Genomic DNA, 20838 nt, shown 5'->3' on the forward strand with positions numbered 1-20838 from the left:
AGGCAATTGACCTTTTTACCAATAAAATAATATTAAAGAAACTGCTAAACTTCAAAGTGTTATTTTGTTTACACGGACAGCGCTGATTGGCAAGTTTCACTACACTTTTAGATCAACATGTTTGTGCCAGCATGGACGATTACATTTATTTCTTGATAGCCTCTTGCCATGATTGTTTGAACATGACGTCATGGGCCGCTATGCTCGATAACAGGCTTGATAAGCCCAAAACGTATTGATAACGGGTACTCAATACGCTTGTTATCGGATTTTATCGGGTATCGGTTATCGAGTTCCATACCTACCTATAATAGAACATGTGCTTTGGTAACTATTTTATAGCAACGCTGAGCAAAGGTTTCTGATTAATCAAACTTTAACAATGTGTACAAAGAAAACATTAACTTTTTGGGAGAAATAAAATACTTTTATAATGTATTTTGCATTGTCTTGATGCTCTCTGTAAAGGTTTATGAAGTGCCTTGTTAAAATGTGCTATATTACAAATTAACCTTGCTTGACCTAGTTGACAAAAGAAAAACAGATAATGTTTGTATATGCTCTGTATTTTAATCACTGTATTTTTCTGTGTTCAATAATGTAAAATGTGATCTCCACAACTATACAGTTCCAATTTTGACATTCTGACTTCCTTTTTCTTGGTTTGGTTGGGGGAAATGTTTTGCTTACATTCAGATAACTGGGTATCATCGCAAATCATTCGTTTTTAGACTGGACCCATCCAGGACAGGCTTGACACGGCTCCTCATGAGACTTGTCCCTTTTTATAGTTTTAGATAAATTATGATTATGATTTGTGTGTATATAGGCAGCGCCATATATTATGCTTAATTGCTCATGGTTGGTAACATATGTTGGCAAGAACATTCTACATGTTCATAACATAGGTCAGAGGCAGGGCATATTGCGCTACTCTGTATACTGCCCTCTGGTGGGCTAAGTTTAAAAAGGTGAGTATCAGATAACTACCGGTATAAGATATTAAAAACCCTAGGTGGTGTATGTTGGCACTAGGCCACATTTTAATCGTGGTGCAGTGGAACTGTGCAAGCAACTTGTTTTGTGATGCAGAAGTCACCTTCCAGGCTTTATTGACAAATCCGATGTAGAAATGTATTTGTCAGATCTTAGAATGCCCATTATCAGACATGCTGTCAAATCTGTTTTTGTAGATCTCTAGTGTAATTTGTAAAACAAATGGTATAAGCCAAGGCAAGGGTCTTCAACGTTTTTCAGGCCAAGGACCCCTATAAAGCTGAGAGATATGAAGCACACTATATCTGTTGGATTCATGTTATAGTGTGTCTTCACTCAGACATGTTAAATTTGTGTTTTCAGACATATAACGTTGTAAACTTAACCTTTGGTTCGGTACTTGTTCTGTTATTTTATAGCAACGCTGAGCAAAGGTTTCTTTTCCCCCTGTATACCAAACCTGTTTGCCGAAAATATACAATCTACAAACTCACAAGACAGACATACGTGCTACTGTTGTGAGCTTGTAGATCTGCTATTTTCGGCTAATGTTCCCCCCAGAATAGGGATGCTTCAGAATAGGGATGTTTCAAATGGCTAATGTAGACCTAAAAACAAAACAAAACAAAAAAGAAGTATGATGGCCCAGTATATGGTCTTCAACAGGGGTTTTCTTTTTTTCCCCTTTTTTTTTTACTTTTACAAATTGCCATATGTAGCCTATTCATGGGCATGGCCAGCAGAGAGCAGTATAGCCTTTTGAATACTTGAATATTTCAGCTCATGATTAAATTAAGGATTACGCTCAGGTGTTGTTTCTCTCCCTTGCATGCAGTTCGTTGGATACTGCACCGTAGCCTAGTGCTAGTCAGTCTGTAATCAGACATTTCAGTAGCCAAAAAACAAGTAGGCCTAGGCTAATCGTCGTGGCACACAAACAAATCCACGCGGTGGCCCACACGGTAAACTCGAATGACTGAAGCATAGCACAGATGGGGCCCTAGGCATGAACCATGCATGAATGATGTCATCACGGAATGCCCTATCAAATGCACAGCACTGCGTGATCTCCATTTGGATTTGTGCGTAAAAGACGCGTCGATGGGCTATCCACTCCATAGATTTGTAGTCGTGCATCTTCTTTGTGCGATCATATCTATACTTACGCACGCGTGTGGCCTGGAGAACTTCAGCACCTAAGTGCACACAGAGGTCAGAGTGCATCTTGATCTTGTAATCACACGGCAGAGCTTCTCTTCAATACTTGTATGTTCACAACACCAACTGGCAAATATTACGCAGAAGCGGACCGTGTCGTCAAGAGACTCACTTTTTGGGAAGGACGTCCACCGTCAAAGACATTGAAGGATTCTGTCGGGGAGGTGACCCAAAAAAGAGACAACAAGATCACCGGATCATTCATCATAGAACTGACCAGATTATGAAGAAAACTGCGAATTCAGGTATGTTTGCACGCACGCACGCACGCGCGCACACACACACACACACACACACACTCACACAATAACACACACACATACAAATATTAGTTATTTTGCATTAGAGAAAATTATCTAGCCCACTCTTGTAGCTCTGGTCCATAGCTCTAATGCGTATAGTAGCCTACTCTTGTAAATACTGTGAGTGTCTGCATCTAACCTCTCTCTGGCTCTCCCAGCCAATAAAGTTAACATCATCATTAACATCATTAAGCATCATTCTGCCCTCCCCAGCTTGCTCTTCTATATAATGGATGCTGGTTTCTTCTGGATGCAGCACACTACACTGCACCCTAGTAGTGTGACACTACACTGTGTGTGTGTGTGTGTGTGTGTGTGTGTGTGTGTGTGTGTGAGATGTGTCATTAGGGAACATTCTTAGATAACTGAGTGATAACACAGCCACGTGCTGTTTTCCTATGTTTTTTTGTGTTGCATATGCTTCAATTATCTCTGCACTATACATTTGTGAATAATGAACTGTATTGTAGTGTATGTGTTTGTTGGGTATTTTAGTCCTATCTGTATGAGTGTGTTAAGCCTAATTTATTCTCAGTAGCAAAAAGTGTTGCTTTCAAACAAGTAGTAACTGATTTTCAAGCTACATTCTCAACTGTGGCTCTGTTTGGTCCTATCTGTGCTCCCCTTTACTCTTCAAACATTCCAGAACACAGGGCAAGATTTCTAATTCAAGGCTACACACAAGTTGTGTGCTTTGTGTGTATGCATTAATTGCATTTGTAAAGGGAGGGGAATAGGTGCAAATAATTTTCAAAAACAAACACACAATTCAGTGTGTCGAAGGGAATTGTAGAATTGGTACATTATACGAAATGTGTAACATAAGTCGTTTTTCGCCGAACGGGCTGCGTGTGTACCGGATGTGACAAAAAGAACAGATCTACAATCTCACAATGTTCTGCAGCGTGATCCTATGCCCTAGGACGGCGGTGTAGCAAAAATAAATTGGCACATTTGGAATGAAATTTTACCTATGCTTTATTTTTGCTACACTGCCTGTCTTTGGGCATTGGAGTAAGAGACTCATTATTGCGCTGAATGATTGTTATATAGGCCTGGAAATTGGGTTAAACATTCTGGAAAAGTTTTGGAAAATGTGTGGGAACCCTGGAGTATTACCCTATTGGCCTGCATATAAGTCCATTTCCAATGAAAATATCCTAAAAAATGGGGTCGTATTATAATCGGGGACTAGACTATTTGACATTCAATGTTCTTTTTCCACATAGTCTTGAAAAATGGGGGTCGTCTTATAATCAGAGTCGTCTTATATTCGGCACAATACAGTAATCAGAAAACTCCCATTGTATGTATTGACATTAAGCGGCAGGAACTCTGCTTACAGGATAAGCACACAAATAAATAGAGTACCAAGAAAACAAGTGTTACAAACACAAAGTAACTGAGGCCTCAGGGATCATCGCATGCTGGCTTGTGGTGGACATTTTGGTCAAAATTCAGTTTTTGCCAGAGACAAAAACCAGAAACACATAAAGAGCTAGCCCTGAATGACTATAACAGGTCTGTAACTCTGTTAGTGTACAAATTCAGTAATTGGGTCTTATATTTATGGTATAACAGGTCTGTAACTCTGTTAGTGTACAAATTCAGTAAATGGGTCTTATATTTATGGTATAACAGGTCTGTAACCCTGTTAGTGTACAAATTCAGTAAATGGGTCTTATAGTTATGGTGTGTAAAAAAAAAAATGAAAATTTTTTTTTGCCACGGACAAGACCAAGTCTTTGCCACAAAGTCAAAGTCGTACGATTAGTGACACACGTTACCGCAGTGAAATTTGACCCATCTCTTGGAGCGGTGAGCCACAGCGTCCGCTGTGCTCGGGGATCGATCCCCCGACCTCCCAGTTTCAGGACGGACACTCTAACCACAAGGACACTGTCTGGACGGACACATCTGTCCTTGTACGGACATGTTGATGACCCCTGGGTGGTCTAAAGGTTATAGTGTGCTGGAAGGTTGGGTGCTCGATCCTATTGGGACAGGCCAGGAAAAAACTGGACAGGGTAGTAAATGAGCAACACTCACCCCTCTCCCAATGCCTGCCGTTGCCCTTGAGCAAGGCCACGTAATCCCACCTGCTCCAGTACTGCTCCTCTACTGTCTACAGGGCATCTTCCAGGAAGTAGGGTGTTGCTGAAAAAGAGCATTTGCGTTCAGCAAACCTGCCCAGGCAGCACCTCAGTTATAAATGTTAGATTAACACTGGCACGTCTTTCAGTCTTTCAGTCTTTAAGTTCACTATTTTGACCTCAAGGTGGCAAAATATAACCGTTATGTCAAAACATTGCACTGCTGCCGGATGATGGAGAACTGGTCTAATAAAGTCTGAAATCAGTCTAGCAGCTGTTGGAGTGACCACAAAATGCCTCATCAGTTTGATTCCCCACCAGCTGGACCATTTGCTGCGTGTCACTCCCCTACTCTCCAATTTACAACTTGGTATGTTTCCTACTTTATAGCATAAAAACTCTATTACACTATTTTCTAACTTTTTTTTTAATCTGTGCATGTATTTCTGATCCAGTCCATTGGGGCAGCAGTTTAGAACCGGACGTGCTCATGTTGTTCTGTAGTTTCAGCTAATGTGACCTTGAATGAGTGCAGAAGACATCAGAGTGCATTTCTCTCGCTCTCTCTTCCTCCTACGCATGAGAGATCCCAGTCAGCTGTATTATACACTCTTCTGGTTAGCTCATTTTTGAAAGAGGCTTGTCCTCAGCTTGAATGGGCTCTTTTGTGGTACGCAGTTGCTCGGGGTGGTGATGTGGACCTGTTGCCCTTTACACTGATACGTGGTTTCAATGAAAAGTCATAGTTGAATCCCTGATACTGACTCTACACATACACATTGTATTTCACTCCTTCTCTTCTCTCTCTTTTAGCCCAAGCTATAACTTTAATCCTCGTAAACATTACAGTAGGATCAGTTTATTTGCTTTGACACTGCATGAATAATGTATTTAATCTGTGTTCATCGTCATAGTCTGTGAATTTAACACAGTAGGCATATAGAGCAGTGGTTCTCAAAGTGGGGTCCGGGGACCCCCAGGGGTTCTTGGGGAATTCCAGGGGGTCCCCAGCAAAATGAGTTAATATAGTATAAAAATCACACCCGTGTGAAGTGAGGGGCGCTCTTATCATCTTACAACATCAATTACAACATAATGTTTGTTTAAACAACGGGTGCTAATGTCTAAGTCCTCAAAACAAACATTAGACTTCTCTTTATTGTCTATAGCGTTTTCTTAAACAAACATCGTTGAAAAACAAACATTAAAGCCACATATAGGAGGGGCTAGCGCCCCTCAAAAATCTGTCTAACCACTTTTAGTTTGATCCTCGGTTGTTTGAAAATAGCTGATCTACAAGTTGTGAGCTTGTATTTCTAACAAAATATCTTTTACAAACATTTTAACTATGCAAATCTTGTATGGGGTCCCATCTTTCCAGATGGGAGTCCGCTGCCAAGTACAGGGGTCCTTGGCTGTCCTTCAGCAGCTTTGACCCGGTGGATTTAGTCAACAATGGAAGCGTACACACACCAGCCCCCTCACTAAAATATTTTTGGATTTGGCAGTGATTTGAAAACAGTGGGTGGGTGCTAGACTCCTTCCTTCAGTAGGTTCAGGCCACTTTCACACTGTAGGTCTGGCTTATCTGTAAGAAGGATGAGAGAAAATAAATAATTTTTTGATGATCCTTGTGGGAAAATCAGGCGTCATAGCAGCAGCAACATAGGATAGGTACAGGTAAGTGTAGAGAGAACTTAAATCAACAGTGTCTATCTGGATAATAATAATATGCAGTGTATCAACAGTGAATAATATAGCATAATGTGAAATCTATTGACAATGACTCGCATCAGTCACAGAGTTCTGTAGTGTACATCCCAGTAGTCCATAAGTGTGTCACAATCACTAATCGCAGAAGAGAACATGGTAGTGAGTGAATTGATCAGGCAATATTTAGCTTGATGGCAAAAAGAACTGTCCAAGCTTTTCGTTGTGCTGTGAGAGGACAGGTCTGTGGCTGAACTTTCTCCTCATCCCTACATGTCATAGAGGGTATGGGAGGGGTTCAAAAGGATAGACCCCTGAATTCCTCCTCCGGTGTTTTGGCATCCATTGTGTTGATGTTACCTCCCCAACAAACCACAGCAAAGAAGAGGACATTGGCTACTACTACAGACCGGTAGAACATCTGCAGCAGCCTATAAAACACATTGCAGGCCCTACAAGCCTCCTTAGAACGGCTTGCATTGTCACTTCCTTAGTTTAGATGGCCTCAGAGTTGTCCGTCCAGTCCATTTTAAAGTTAATGTGCGCTCCCATGAACTTTTTTTTTAAACAATATATTTATTGACATTTTTTTTCAATTATATAAAACATTACAGTTATAGCTCTCTTGTTAATAAAATGTCCAGAAAAAAATCTCCCTGGAACTTTTAGGTGTTCACCATCTCCGTCTCCTCCCCTCAGAAGGCAATGGGAGTTGGGGGCCTCTTTGTGCTTCACTGGCAGTCCACCACACAAGTTCCTTGGTCCGATGTTGAGCTACATGTGGTTGCTGTCACACCACCCTGCAAAGCTCTCCACCAGGGCTCTGCACCAGTGGCGTATCCAGGAATTACGTTTTGGGCAGGCAAGATCATGTGTTAATTGTCGTCTCCCCGCGCACAATCGTAGCACTAAAGGTTTTCAAAGAGATATACCTGCCAGACGAGTAGGATACAAAGGCTGAAAGGCATGCATTTACATTCCAATGGGTGATCGAGGGTTGCGCTCTACCGCAACGGCCAATCAGCTGTCCATTAATAGTTCTCAGGTCTTGTTTTTGTCTTCTTTTTTTCTCATTGTATGGATTTTGGCCAGGCCAGAAATGGAGCTGGACAGGCGGACGCCTGCCCTCGCCTTATTGTAGATACACCTCTGCTCTGCACCCTGCCTCGTGGTCATCTTGTTGTCATCAAGCTTACAGCATCCGTTCTACAAAGCAAAACATTGCTTTGTAGGTCAAGGATGACTGGGTCCATGGATCACAGCATTATCACCCCACTTTGGTATTATCTCTGATTATGGGGTTAATAGGGATCTGGGGGAGACTGTTTCTAGTTCAGTTGTGTCAGTTTGGTTTGATCAGTGTGAATGTACACCAATGTTATAAAGGCAGTAGGGTCATCTGTCCTCCCACTTGCCACACTAGCATGTCCCATTGAAAACCAACAGATGAGGAGTGTCAATGGTGCTCTTTATTTCACTCCAACAATGGCTCTTCAGTCGCAGCTGAGCTAGATTCCCTTCACTCTGAGTCATACGACTGGCTTGGCCTGCCACCTCTTTCACTCCCAGTGAGCTCTCTTAGCTCTCTTAGGAGATGAGCTATTCATCTGCGAGCTTCTACTGAATTTGCTTAACTACACAGTAAAATACAAAGTGTTAATGTAATCCTGAGAATGTACAAAATACAAATGGACCCATAAGGGTCCAACATGACAGATTTTCCACTGTGTAATAGTGTCAAGCAAGAAACTCTCCTGTTCAATTCTCTTTACATGGAAACCCCTGCTTGAAACAGCTTGAAGTATTACTCTTTTTTTCTTCTCAATCTTCTTATCTAAGCACCCTGTGCAAAGCCTTACCTTCCCAATCGAAAGGGCTCTCAAATACAGTATACTAGTTATATAAGACGGTTATTTTTGAAGAAAATTACTTAACTTCTTTCTCCCTCAGATAAACGTTCTCTGCTCTGCTATTATTCTAATCTTTTCCCTCCTTCCACAGCTTGTGACTCATGGTTTTATTATACCCAATTTATCTCCCCCTGCAGTTGAGATTTCTATCTGATTCATCTTAGCTGGCAGGCTTTGGAATACTGACCTGTGTTTTCAACAATGTGTGTGTGTGTGTGTGTGGGGGGGGGGGGGTTCAAGCCCTCCAGACCCACGCATCATACCGTATGCCATCATCAGGCATCGTGCCAGAGTTCAACTATGACTAAAGATGGCTCCATGTCACAATGATGGGGATGAGGATGATGAAGGCAATGACGGTGGTTTAACCCATTACAACCGGCCCGGGAAAGCATAATGAGTCATTTTAGTTCTTTGCGTTATTCAAAAATTCAAAAGTGACACTATTCTTTTTAACATATTTGATACATATATTATTATATTTTTGAAAAATCTTGAAAGTGTGAGAACTACTGATTTAAAAGCCATTTGTAGAATCGGCCTCAGGTCTTAACAAATCTCTCTGTGGAACAGCATGAGAAAGAAACCAGGCCATGTGTTGCTTATGCCTCCTGTGAAGAGCAGTGGTCCATTCATGAGCGATTTCACCCAACGTTTATCAAACGAACACCTGAGTGAGAGGATTGGCACAGGAGCATTGTCGCTGTTGTGCACAGTACCTCATGGAAGCATGTTGTAATCATGCAACTGTAGATTGCATCGCAATGAAGATGATATTCTGTTTGTTGGAGAAAGGTGTGATTTGTTTTCTCTTTGCTTTATTCATTCTTTACTCCTGTTAGCGGCGGGGCTCGCTCTAATCGTGGCAATGTCTGTTTCAAACCAATATTATATCTCAAAAATGACATGTTGAATTGCCATGGAATATGCTGTGCATCTTCATGCACAGGTTGTAATGATTTTGATGACCCAATGGGCTTTCTTCTACCGACACCCGTCAGTTGTGTAGCGTGGATTAAATTATTGACTGGGCAAAATAGAATTGCAGGGGGCGGTCAGCGCAACTCCGGCGATAGGTGTGAATGGTTTTGCCGAATTGCTAATGGGGACCATTGAAAACAAAGGCAGCTTGCTGTGGTTCACTACTAACAGAAATTGGCATGCACAGGGGGTGCAATTTACAATTTACAATTTAGGCATTTAGCAGACGCTCTTAATCCAGAGCGATTTACATTAAGCAAGAACAAAAAGCATGGCAATACATTACATAAAAAGTAGTTATCAGGAAACATGCGTAAGCTAAGAACGTAACAGTGGAATATCTATATAATGAAACTATACATATAAACTATACATATATACTATACTATGCTATACATATGTACTATGAGTGCTATGACTATATACAATGCAATTCTAGTGCTGTCTACATAACATGCTATGTAAGTCTGTATCAAATGCTATCTAAATCTACAAAAAGGGTGATAGGCAGGGCTGCCAATGTAGGCTATCTCTTGCTGTTTTTTTGCTCCCCTCTTTGCGAAGTTAGACTGGGCCAGCTCAAAACTGACTTGGCCACGGCCCGGGTGGCCCAATGGACCCTACGCCGGTGCCACCCATAGCCCTCAAATCAAGTTCTCAGTTTCAATCCGAGCTTCATGCAAATTGGTTCGGTCGGGCAAAAAAATATATATATAATTTTATTTAATATTTAGATTGAGTCTTAATATGATATGATGAGTGCAACCACTGAACTTCTTGGGTAGGGCTCACTCACTCAGATCGCTTCAGGTCAGGTTTTAATTTCAGGCCCATTGAGAACTCTAATCTCAAACTCTAAATTCCACACACAATATATCTCAAAATCTAAACTTTGGCTATCCAACTACTATTTATTACCTACCTACCTACTATAGTACCGATTGCAGAGCTTTTAGGCTCTTATTCTTGTTAACCACATTTCTTGAAGATTTTAGAAAATTCTTTGCTTATAAATAATGTCATGCACAACACAGGAATGCGAGATTAAAAGTGGTTATTTGATCGATTTTTACGAGTATCTAACTTATTTGCGTTGCAGTATCTGGTAGTTGAACCCTTGAAGTTAGTCAAGTTTATAATGTGGATATGTAATGGACATTGACAGGTCTAATCCTTCAGCACGCAATGGAGAAGATAGTCTTCTCATCGACTAATCATAACCTTTCAAATTCTAATAACCATCAAATTCTAATGATGAGTTAGCAATTGCATTGCATAAGGCCCCCAATATCATTGCATGCGAAATACAGAATACATTTCACACTCTGTGATCTCGCAGTTATCTGGGTTTTGCTCTGTGGCCACTCTCCACATGAACGCAGATCACCACAGATCTCATCTGTCAGGAACTCTGTGTGTGCGTGCGACATGCATGCGTGAGTGAGTGTGTGCGTGTCTTTTCATTTCTGAACTCTCATATTGTCGCTGTCGGGCAAAACCTTGTAACTCCATATTCATAATTTTATGTTAAACTAAACTAAATGAATATCCCTTTGTCTTACAATAGCATTAATAGAGCTTGTGACTGAATAATAACTACCTTGGAGCATTGGAACAACACTGGTTCATTCCCTGAAAAGTAACAGTTTTGGACATACAAGGTTTCCGCTCGACAGCTATATGTTTGTGCATTAGGGCACTGTGTGTGTGCGTGTGTGCGTGTGTGCGTGTGTGCGTGTGTGCGTGCGTGCGTGCGTGCGTGCGTGCGTGCGTGCGTGCGTCTGGATGAGGACTGTGGATTTAGACATCAGGAGCCTGGCATGCTGATTACAGAGGTCTGAAGCCACTGGGAACCACAGGAACTTTCCTCTCTCTCTCTCGCTCTCTCTCTCTATTTCTCTCTCTCTCTATCTCTCTCCACCATCATCCCTCCATCAGTTCAGCCTAATTTGAAGAGATGGAGGTGTACATAACAGCCCTCCGGCTAATGTAGCTAATGTGCTGTACTTTCAGAAAACGATCTCAAATATCTTTGACTCTATCCACCCATCCATCCATCTAGTGTCTGTCTATAGTTTGCTCTACACCACTTGGGTCCTACTCAAGCAATGTGCTGTAGACTAGAGATCATTTGCACAATTATACAATGATGGTGTGAAGTGAATGCAATTATTAACCACTTTCAACCTGGCGTCCCTATTTTGGCACGTCATTATAGGCAAATATTCTCAAAGTTTCCAAAGTCTTCTTTTTTCCCCCCTAGCATCTATTTTCGCTACATCACACCATTAATTGTATGACAAAGTATACTATACTGTCAGGCTTAAGTGATCAAGTACTGATGTGCAGTGTGTTCATGTTTCTCCTTAACTACCTGGATTTGTCCATCAAACAAAAGTACCTATCAACAGCACAGAAGTTCACCTTTCATTGTGTAGCGGTTTTGGATATTATCAGACAATGTAATAGCTGTCATGCAATGGAGCCAGTATGGACATTACCTACATCAGGGGTGGGCAACTGGCGGCCCGGGGGCCACATGCGGCCCCCACCTTCACTTAATGTGGCCCTCAGGTTAATGTCAGGATACTGATATAATATTGGTTTCAGCTGTTTACAATTCCACGACATGCAAACATGACCCGCTTTAATTACTTCAGTCTAAATTAGTAGCTCATTGCTTCAACACAAGTATAATTAAAGGCATTTGAAATTACATAAAAATGTTCATTTTCAGGATTCCAATTCAAAAATAGCAAAAAATAATTCAACATTTCAATTTGAATATAGCAAAAATAGCCGATCTACAAGCTCAAAACGCGGCGCAGCGCGACGCGTTTTGAGCTTGTAGATCGGCTATTTTTGCGACAACAGTAATATATGGCCCTAGGGAGTGAGTGTGGAAATATAGTGGCCCTCTCCATTGTCAAAGTTGCCCACCCCTGACCTACATATTGACATGGTTGTCAGCCATTGTGCAACGTTGCATTGGTCGCGTTGTCCCACTACTTACTCACTTCAACGTTGCATTGGTCGCGTTGTCCCACTACTTACTCACTTCAACGTTGCATTGGTCGCGTTGTCCCACTACTTACTCACTTCGTTGTCCCACTACTTACTCACTTCAACGTTGCATTGGTCGCGTTGTCCCACTACTTACTCACTTCAACGCTGCATTGGTCGCGTTGTCCCACTACTTACTCACTTCAACGTTGCATTGGTCGCGTTGTCCCACTACTTACTCACTTCAACGTTGCATTGGTCACGTTGTCCCACTACTTACTCACTTCAACGTTGCATTGGTCGCGTTGTCCCACTACTTACTCACTTCAACGCTGCATTGGTCGCGTTGTCCCACTACTTACTCACTTCAACGTTGCATTGGTCGCGTTGTCCCACTACTTACTCACTTCAACGTTGCATTGGTCACGTTGTCCCACTACTTACTCACTTCCGCGGCAGTCATTTAATTTCCGTGTTTGCTTGTCGCCTACTCGCGGTAGGCAGTATGTAGGAAATCTATATTTATCCATTGCATGGTCTGATAAGGAACACACGTGCACGCACACTCACGCAAAGTGTGAGTAGTATTGATGCAGGATGGACAATTCATTGTACACAGATTTTTCAATCTCTACTACAAGATCATAGATCATTATTCGTTGAGCTGAGTTGAGGAACAGCAAGGATATCCTATTTGTGCTGTTTCTGCTGCCAACTTCCTCTTAGGTCTAATGACTACCTTATGGCGAGGAGGAAACATCTAGCAGTATTACCACAGCCGTACCGGGACGGACAGACAGACTGCACTACTAGCACTTTTATAGCCTCCGACAGTCCAAATGACCTGAAAGTAGGATTTAAGTTGTCAGAGGATTGGAAGACGAGAGCCTATTTGAGCTACAGTTAAAAGGGGCGGTTTTACTGTGAACTGGATTGGTGTTTGCCTGTGTGTGTGTGTGTGTGTGTGTGTGTGTGTGTGTGTGTGTGTGTGCGTGTGTGTGTGTCAGTGTGTGTGCGTGCGCGCGTGTGTGGAAACTGGAAAGTAACAGGGTCAAGTTATTGTCTTGTCTTGCTGCTGTAAAGGCTGTAAAGGCCCTTCCACACCAAACAGACTAGTCTTGTTCAGACTAGTCAAAGACTACTTAAAACGGTCAGATTGCAACAGAATAGCATTTTTAATCAGCAACAAACCAGTCGGCCGACGAAACATTCTTTTTGCCTATGCAAAGTAGCCTGTAGCGCTGGTTTGGCAGTGTTGCCAGTTCTGCCAATTATAAGTGACTTTGGGCTAGTTTTCCTGTGAAATAGCGTAAATACTCATAGTTGTGCGTTGCCTTATTGGGCTTGTTTCTGAAGTGTAGTTGTTTATTTGGGCTTAGGCTTACTTACACTATGGTTGTTTCTTTTGGGCTTGTTTTCATAGACCTGGTCGCTTGTTTCACTCACAGAATCTGGCAACCTCTCTGTATCCCACAACGAAAACAAAACACATATTGGTAGCATGCTTTCGCTAGCTTTGCTTTGGAGTTGACCGATTAGTATAATACTGTATGATACTCGGGTTCGAATCCAGATGGTTAATTTGGGCTCGTCCAGAATAGGGTTTGCCGGTCAGGGTAGAATGTGGGCAAAGAAAATACCTCTATTTGTAACACCTGAAGGAGACCTCTGCCCGAAGACCGCTGATAGCTGTGTCATGGCTCGTAGGCATGCGACTAAAAACATTACTGTTATTGGGATGGACCAGACAAAATGGAAGGTTTTCCTAAACTCTCAAATGTTACTGCTAGTGATTCACATTCAAACGGCATACTGGTGTTATTAGTTCTGGCATGAATTATCTGTGTGGATAGTAGGGTGAAGTTCAGTGAAAACTTGGGCCAGTTCAATATTAGCTAATTTAACACCAGATACAGAGGTGATAGTATCTGGACAGACCTAATAATAGAGTCACATTTAGATCTGCACAATGGCCATGATGGCTCGACTCCCATGTGTTGGCATAGCTTGGCTCACTAGCTGCCACCAATATGCTTGTGCCAGTGTTTAGGAAGCAGCCAGAGATGTAATACCAATCAATATGATTAAACGAGATATAAAAGAAATGGAAGCCACCATCTAGTCGCACATTCATATTAAAGATAAAGAATGTTGCTCTTCCTTGCACCCAACTGGACCAAATTATGTTGCAGAATACTGTAGTTCTGCCTGTAGTCCAGAAGCCTAAACCTTTGAATGAGTGGTAGATGTTTATTTTCCCATGTCGGAGACCCTGGTTCAAATTAGGGATGTATTTTGCCTGTCGACGTGTTGTTGGCATTATTTTTGCTGCGCAGTTGAAAGGAGAGTGCAAACTGTGCTTTTTTTTTAAGCACCAAAACTGCAGCCTCCATGTTTAGAAGTAGCATCAAAGCCCTAATGTTTGCCCAAATTTTGTGAACATGTGTTTCTTAACACGGAACACTTGCCTAATCCGTGGGCTACAGCAGCCTTATCTAACGAGGCTTACGTTTGACAAATGAGGAAGAATGATGTTACAGTAGCTCTCCTTCCTGATGCCAGTTCAACAATATGTAGCTATATGGCCTGGATATATAAACATTTATAACAAACAAAAACTATTTCTGCTTACGTTCTCTCTAGTCGTGTTGTCTGGTTTTAGAAATGCAATGGGCTCATGGAAGCCTTTCCCCTCGACAGCACTAATATCTTTGGCTATCATCTCGGCTGTTAAATCAGTGATGTTTTCTGCCCGCAAGTCATCACAACTGCGAGGTTTCAAGTGAAGTCTCAAGATGAAGTCTGCACATTTTATATATTTTTGAAATTTTTAACTGGCTATATTGGCAAACGGTAACGTTTATAATGTTTTTGAACAAACCATAAAAAAATAAAACTAAATGACAGGAGCTGGAGTTCGAAATAGACTCATTTCTCAGACAGTGACTCATACCTTTCTAAATCTTGTGAAATCCGGACTGCCTTTCATTCACTTAACTCAACTCAAGCAACATCCAGTTCCCAATCATCTGCTCCCCAGGTCATCAGGTCTGCTCAGGAAACTGGACAGGAAATGTCATGCTATAATGAATGAGACGCAAACGGAGACAGACATGTTTGGACCGTATGTGATTCAGAGGAGAAATCTAAAAGGCTTTCCGTGTCTGTTTGGACATGAGAATCCACAAAGGGATCAGAATGCATCCGCTCCACATGCTCTAAAATGTCAGAGAACAGGAATTCTGATTAAACCGTTTCACCATAAAAGCGGCAAACAACACACTCAAGCATGCCAGTCTCGAGGGATGTAGATCTGTGACACACATGGTGGTGAAGTTAATCAGATTTCTCCTTCCAATGTAAATAAGACCCCCACACCCCTCGTCCCCACACCGCCTTGTCTCCCACCCCAGCATTTGGTCACCATCAGTGGGGATAGTTGGCTAGGCCATGTGGCTGCCATCAGGAAAGACTGGGATCGGCTGATTGGAGGAGAGATAGAATCAGTGTTCTCCATTTGCTGGGTGGTGTAATGAGGGCAGACTCTGGATGAACGAATCACAACCTTGGGGCTTATTAACCTCTAAATGGGATGTTATTAGTTACATGCACTTATACCAGTGAGGAGCCCCCACCAGGAGGACCGCAGCCTCAGTCCTACTCCTCCCGCCCAACACTCCCTGCTGACAGATGCCAGCCCGTGTGACCATTATCACCCTCCCTGTCATGAATTATGACCTGTCGCTGCTTGACCCAGTGGTGAAACACTCATCTATTCTATATGGGAAGCCGTTTAGGCCATAAATGCATAGTCAACTCGCACATACATGTATACTTCTCTTGCACATACATATATATTGGTACTTCACTTGCACATACATGCATATCTCACATACACATACATGCATACTTCACTTGCACATACATACATTTAGGTACTTCACTTGCACATACATATATATTTCATTTACACATACATACATACTTCATTCGCACATATATAAATACTTCACTTGCACATACATAAATACTTCATTCGCACATACATACATACTTCATTCACACATATATAAATACTTCATTCGCACATACATACATACTTCATTCACACATACATACATACTTCACTTGTACATACATACATACTTCATTCGCACATACATACATACTTCACTTGTACATACATACATACTTCATTCGCACATATATAAATACTTCACTTGTACATACATATATACTTCATTCACACATAAATACTTCACTTGCACATACATAGGACTGCATGTATACGTGTGCGTGCGTGCGTGCATGCGTGTGTGTGCGTGCGTGTGTGTCTGTGTGTGTGTGTGTGAGAGTATGAATGTATATGCACAACAGTATTTTTATAACAGGAAGGCAATTCCTTTAACAGGAAGCTCGCAAGATGGTCACATAATTCGTCAGGACACAATTTTTGCCATAACACCGCCCACGCTGCGACAAGAGTGTCTGTCTGGCTGACCTTTCATTTCTCAACCGTTTTGGACAGGGGTGGGTTTGTTGGAATCGTGTCACCCCCCTGGGGGCGTTTTTGGGGGTCTCAAGGTTCGCGGACCCCTAGGGACCCCCCAGGGACCCCCACATGGTAACTGTCATTTCTCAACCGTTTTCGACAGGGGTGGGTTCGTTGGAATCGTGTCGCCCCCCTGGGGGCGTTTTGGGGGGTCTCAAGGTTCGGGGACCCCTAGGGACCCCCAGGGACCCCCCAGGGACCCCCACATGGTAACTCTTTCATTTCTCAACCGTTTTGGACGAAGGTGGGTTTGTTGGAATCGTGTCACCCCCCTGGGGGTGTTTTTGGGGGTCTCATGGTTTGCGGACCCCTAGGGACCCCCAGGGACCCCCACATGGTAACTCTTTCATTTCTCAACCGTTTTGGATGGTGGTGGGTTCGTTGGAATCGTGTCGCCCCCCTGAGTGCGTTTTTGGGGTTTTGGAGGTTCGGGGACCCCTGGCGAACCCCAGGGACCCCCACATGGTAACTCTGTCATTTCTCAACCGTTTTCGACAGGGGTGGGTTCGTTGGAATCGTGTCGCCCCCCTGGGGGCGTTTTGGGGGGTCTCAAGGTTCGGGGACCACCAGGGAAACTCTTTCATTTCTCAACCGTTTTGGACAGGGGTGGGTTTGTTGGAATCGTGTCACCCCCCTGGGGGCGTTTTTGGGGGTCTCAAGGTTTGGGGACCCCTAGGGACCCCCAGGGACCCCCCAGGGACCCCCACATGGTAACTCTTTAATTTCTCAACCGTTTTGGACGGGGGTGGGTTCGTTGGAATCGTGTCGCCCCCTGGAGGTGTCTTTGGGGTTCTCAAGGTTCTCAAGGTACCTATGTAGACTCACTATTTGACGCTGCATCCAATGCACATATTGCTGTTGCTGTGCGACGTCTATAAAGTGGTGAAATAGCAGACGGAAGGGGAAACACAGTATAGTATAAAAATGTACTTATCTAGACTTACTTTTCGACGCTGAATCCAGATATCATAATGTCGAGGCTGTCCGATCCCAGGAAAGTGGTCAAAAATGGCACCAAGGTTTTGTAAAAGTGTCACAAATGCACCCAGAAACGATATATTTCCAATGTTTTAAAATAATCAAGGGGTATGTATCCCCACTTACTTTTTCGACCCGATTCCAACGGTGGTCTTATCTCTCTACGATGTCAGGAAGTGGGTGTAAACGCCTCCTATCGGTCCCTTGCCCTCGAAACACGTCTGGAAAAAAGTGAGACCATTTTCGGACTCAGCACGACAAGCTGAACATGCTGATATGTGTTTCCCAGCACACGGACTTACGGTTCTCTTAATTGGCTAGCGTTAGGGTTAGTTTTCAACGCGCGATAGCTCGGGTCCGTCAGCCAAGTAATTCACATGGGCGAGTACAGCTCTCCAAGATCTACGCTCTGATAGGTCCACCATTCTCGTGCGACACCCGTAGCAAGAGTTCTCCAACTCTGACCTGTAATCCACAAGACATGGTAAACCTTACATTGTATTGAATGGTGACATTTGGTTACTCACCCTAGACATCACTAGCCTATATACTAACATAGCACATGATGCTGGTCTGGAAGCTCTAAAGTATTATCTGTCTAGTCGAGACCACCCAGCTATACCACCTGATGAATTCATCATTGATTTAGCTTCATATGTCTTGAAGTACAACTACTTTAGTTTTGACAATGAATTTTATTTGCAAGTATCTGGTACATCTATGGGTTCAATTTTTGTACCTAATTTTGCTAACCTGTTTATGGGGCATTTTGAGGAAAAGTGTGTTTATGACTCTACAAAGAACATATACCAACAAAACATTTTTTTTTATTTTATAAAGTATATTTATTGATTTTTAACAAACTTAAAGACAACAAACAGACATTACACAACAAGAACATAATAACAAACAACAAAAGAAAAGAAAAAAAAAACAGCTCAGGCACAACATCATTATAAATAAAAAGATTGAACATACAAAGACATGGCAAGGACAATGAACCATAATTACTCTTGAGTTTTGATAGACTCCCATTCAGGAAATACATCCATACAGAATATAAATACATGTTAAAAAGGCAGACAATACAGTTATCATAGGCACAAAACATTACAATAAGAGCAGACCCATGCATACTCCACTCAAAGGCGGCAACCGCCCCCCCCCCCCCCCCCCCCCCCCCCCCCCCCCCCAGGGTCCCAAATTTTGTAGAAAGTGTCCAATTTAGAATGCAACATGCATGTAATGTATTCACAAGGAATACAGTCCATTATAATGTTATGCCATGATTTCTTTGATGGAGCAACATCCTTGATCCAAAACAAAAGAATATTTTTCCTAGCAGCAAACGTTAATAAGTTGAACAACCTCTTATGTTTGACATCAATAACATGATCATCTGGGAGACCAAGTAAAAGACACAACGGGTTTAAATCGATCGGGACACCAAAAATAACAGAGAGTTCTGATACAATGTCATACCAATAGTTCTGAAGCTTCACACAGGACCAAAGACAGTGAACATAATTACCAATCTCTGTCTTGCATTTAAAGCAAAATGGGGACGCACTGACATCCATTTTATTCTTGAGAGCAGGAGTTATATGTATACGATGTAATATCCTGAACTGGATGGATTTAGTTCGGTTACAAACTGAAATCTGTTTTGCATAGGCCCACATATCTGCCCAGTCCTCATCATGAATAGAGACGTCCAGGTCTTTTTCCCAGGACTGCTTAGTAACCTGAGAGGATATAGATGAGTAGGAATTCAATACGTCACAGAAAATTGAAATTTGTTTCTTGGAAAATTGCAAAGAGAGGGCTCGTTCTACCTGTGAAGCGGAACTATTGGTTACAAGTGAAGTGTCCTCAGTAATAAAATGTCTAATTTGTAAATACCTAAAGAATTCAGATTTTAGCAACCCATGACGCTGCTGCAATTGTGTGAAAGACATCAAGGTCTGGCCATCAAACAGGTCTCCAAGTTTGGTAATGCCCTTCTCATGCCAGGTCTTAAAGCCTACACCTGAGTGTCCCGGCCTAAAGTCGGGGTTGCCTACCACTGGAGTAAGGGGAGATGTCAATTTAGCACGGCCTTCAATAAACAAAACATTATTAAATGGTATCGATACATTGATGACATTTTCTGTGTATTTAAAGGTAATTCAGATGAAGTCCAACACTTTGTAACATTATTAAATAGTTTTGACTCTAATCTAAAGTTCACTATGGAATGTACAGTAGTCAGTCCCGGGTACACTTTCTAGATATGTGGATAAAGTTAAATGATGGCAATCTGTCGACCACCCTATATCAGAAAGAAACTGATCGAAATACTCTATTATTGGCCACTAGCAATCACCCCCCTGCTCTCATCAAGTCCCTGCCCATTAGTCAGTTTTATAGACTGAGATGTGTTTGTTCCTCCACTGAGGATTTTATTGACAAATCGTCAGAGATGAAAGTCAAGTTTACCCAAAGAGGGCATGCCATTGAAAACGTTGAGAAAGCATATACATTGGCTCTACAGAAGCCCCGTACAGAACTGTTGACAAAAACAAAGAGAAAAGAAAAAAGGTTTTCGGTAACATGTGTCACCACATATTCTCCTCACTCTCGTGAGATAAAGGCTATGTTCAAAAAGCACTGGCACATTTTAACCTCTGACCCTGAATTATTGGCATTATTTAAGTACCCTCCCTTGTTTTCTTTTAAACGAGGAAAACATGTAAAAGACCAACTTGTACATTCTGACTTTCAGTCCCCTAAGGTTTCACTTAGACAGACCTTATCGAGTCCTCTGCCACAGGGCAATTATCCATGTGGCCATTGTGCCCAGTGTGGCAATACACACAAGACGTCCTCTTTTAATCACCCCCATACTGGCAAGAAGTTTAAGATTAACAGCATTATAACTTGTGTCTCAACCCATGTGGTATACATGATCAAATGTCCCTGTGGTTTAGCATATATTGGGAAAACTACTAGACTGTTAAAACAGAGAGCTATCGATGAGACGAACGCGCCAATATGTGTCTCCCCGCGCACGGACGTGTGGTTCTCAAAATTAGGGTTAGCATTTCACCATTCAA

At 42.2% G+C, this 20838-nt stretch overlaps 1 protein-coding gene across 1 annotated transcript in view; it reads left to right on the forward strand.

Moving 5' to 3' along the window:
• Window positions 1-2422: 2422 nt before the first annotated feature.
• The window catches only part of septin9b (septin 9b), a gene marked incomplete at its 5' end in the record, with an annotated part of 119678 nt that continues 101262 nt past the window's right edge, over window positions 2423-20838 (forward strand). The window contains one exon of the mRNA XM_079498126.1: window positions 2423-2459. Within this exon, the coding sequence (XP_079354252.1) occupies window positions 2438-2459 (22 nt within the window). The remainder of the gene's footprint in view (window positions 2460-20838) is intronic.

The sequence above is a fragment of the Electrona antarctica genome, assembly GCF_951216825.1.
Source record: "Electrona antarctica genome assembly, chromosome: 4".
Lineage (NCBI taxonomy): Eukaryota > Metazoa > Chordata > Actinopteri > Myctophiformes > Myctophidae > Electrona > Electrona antarctica.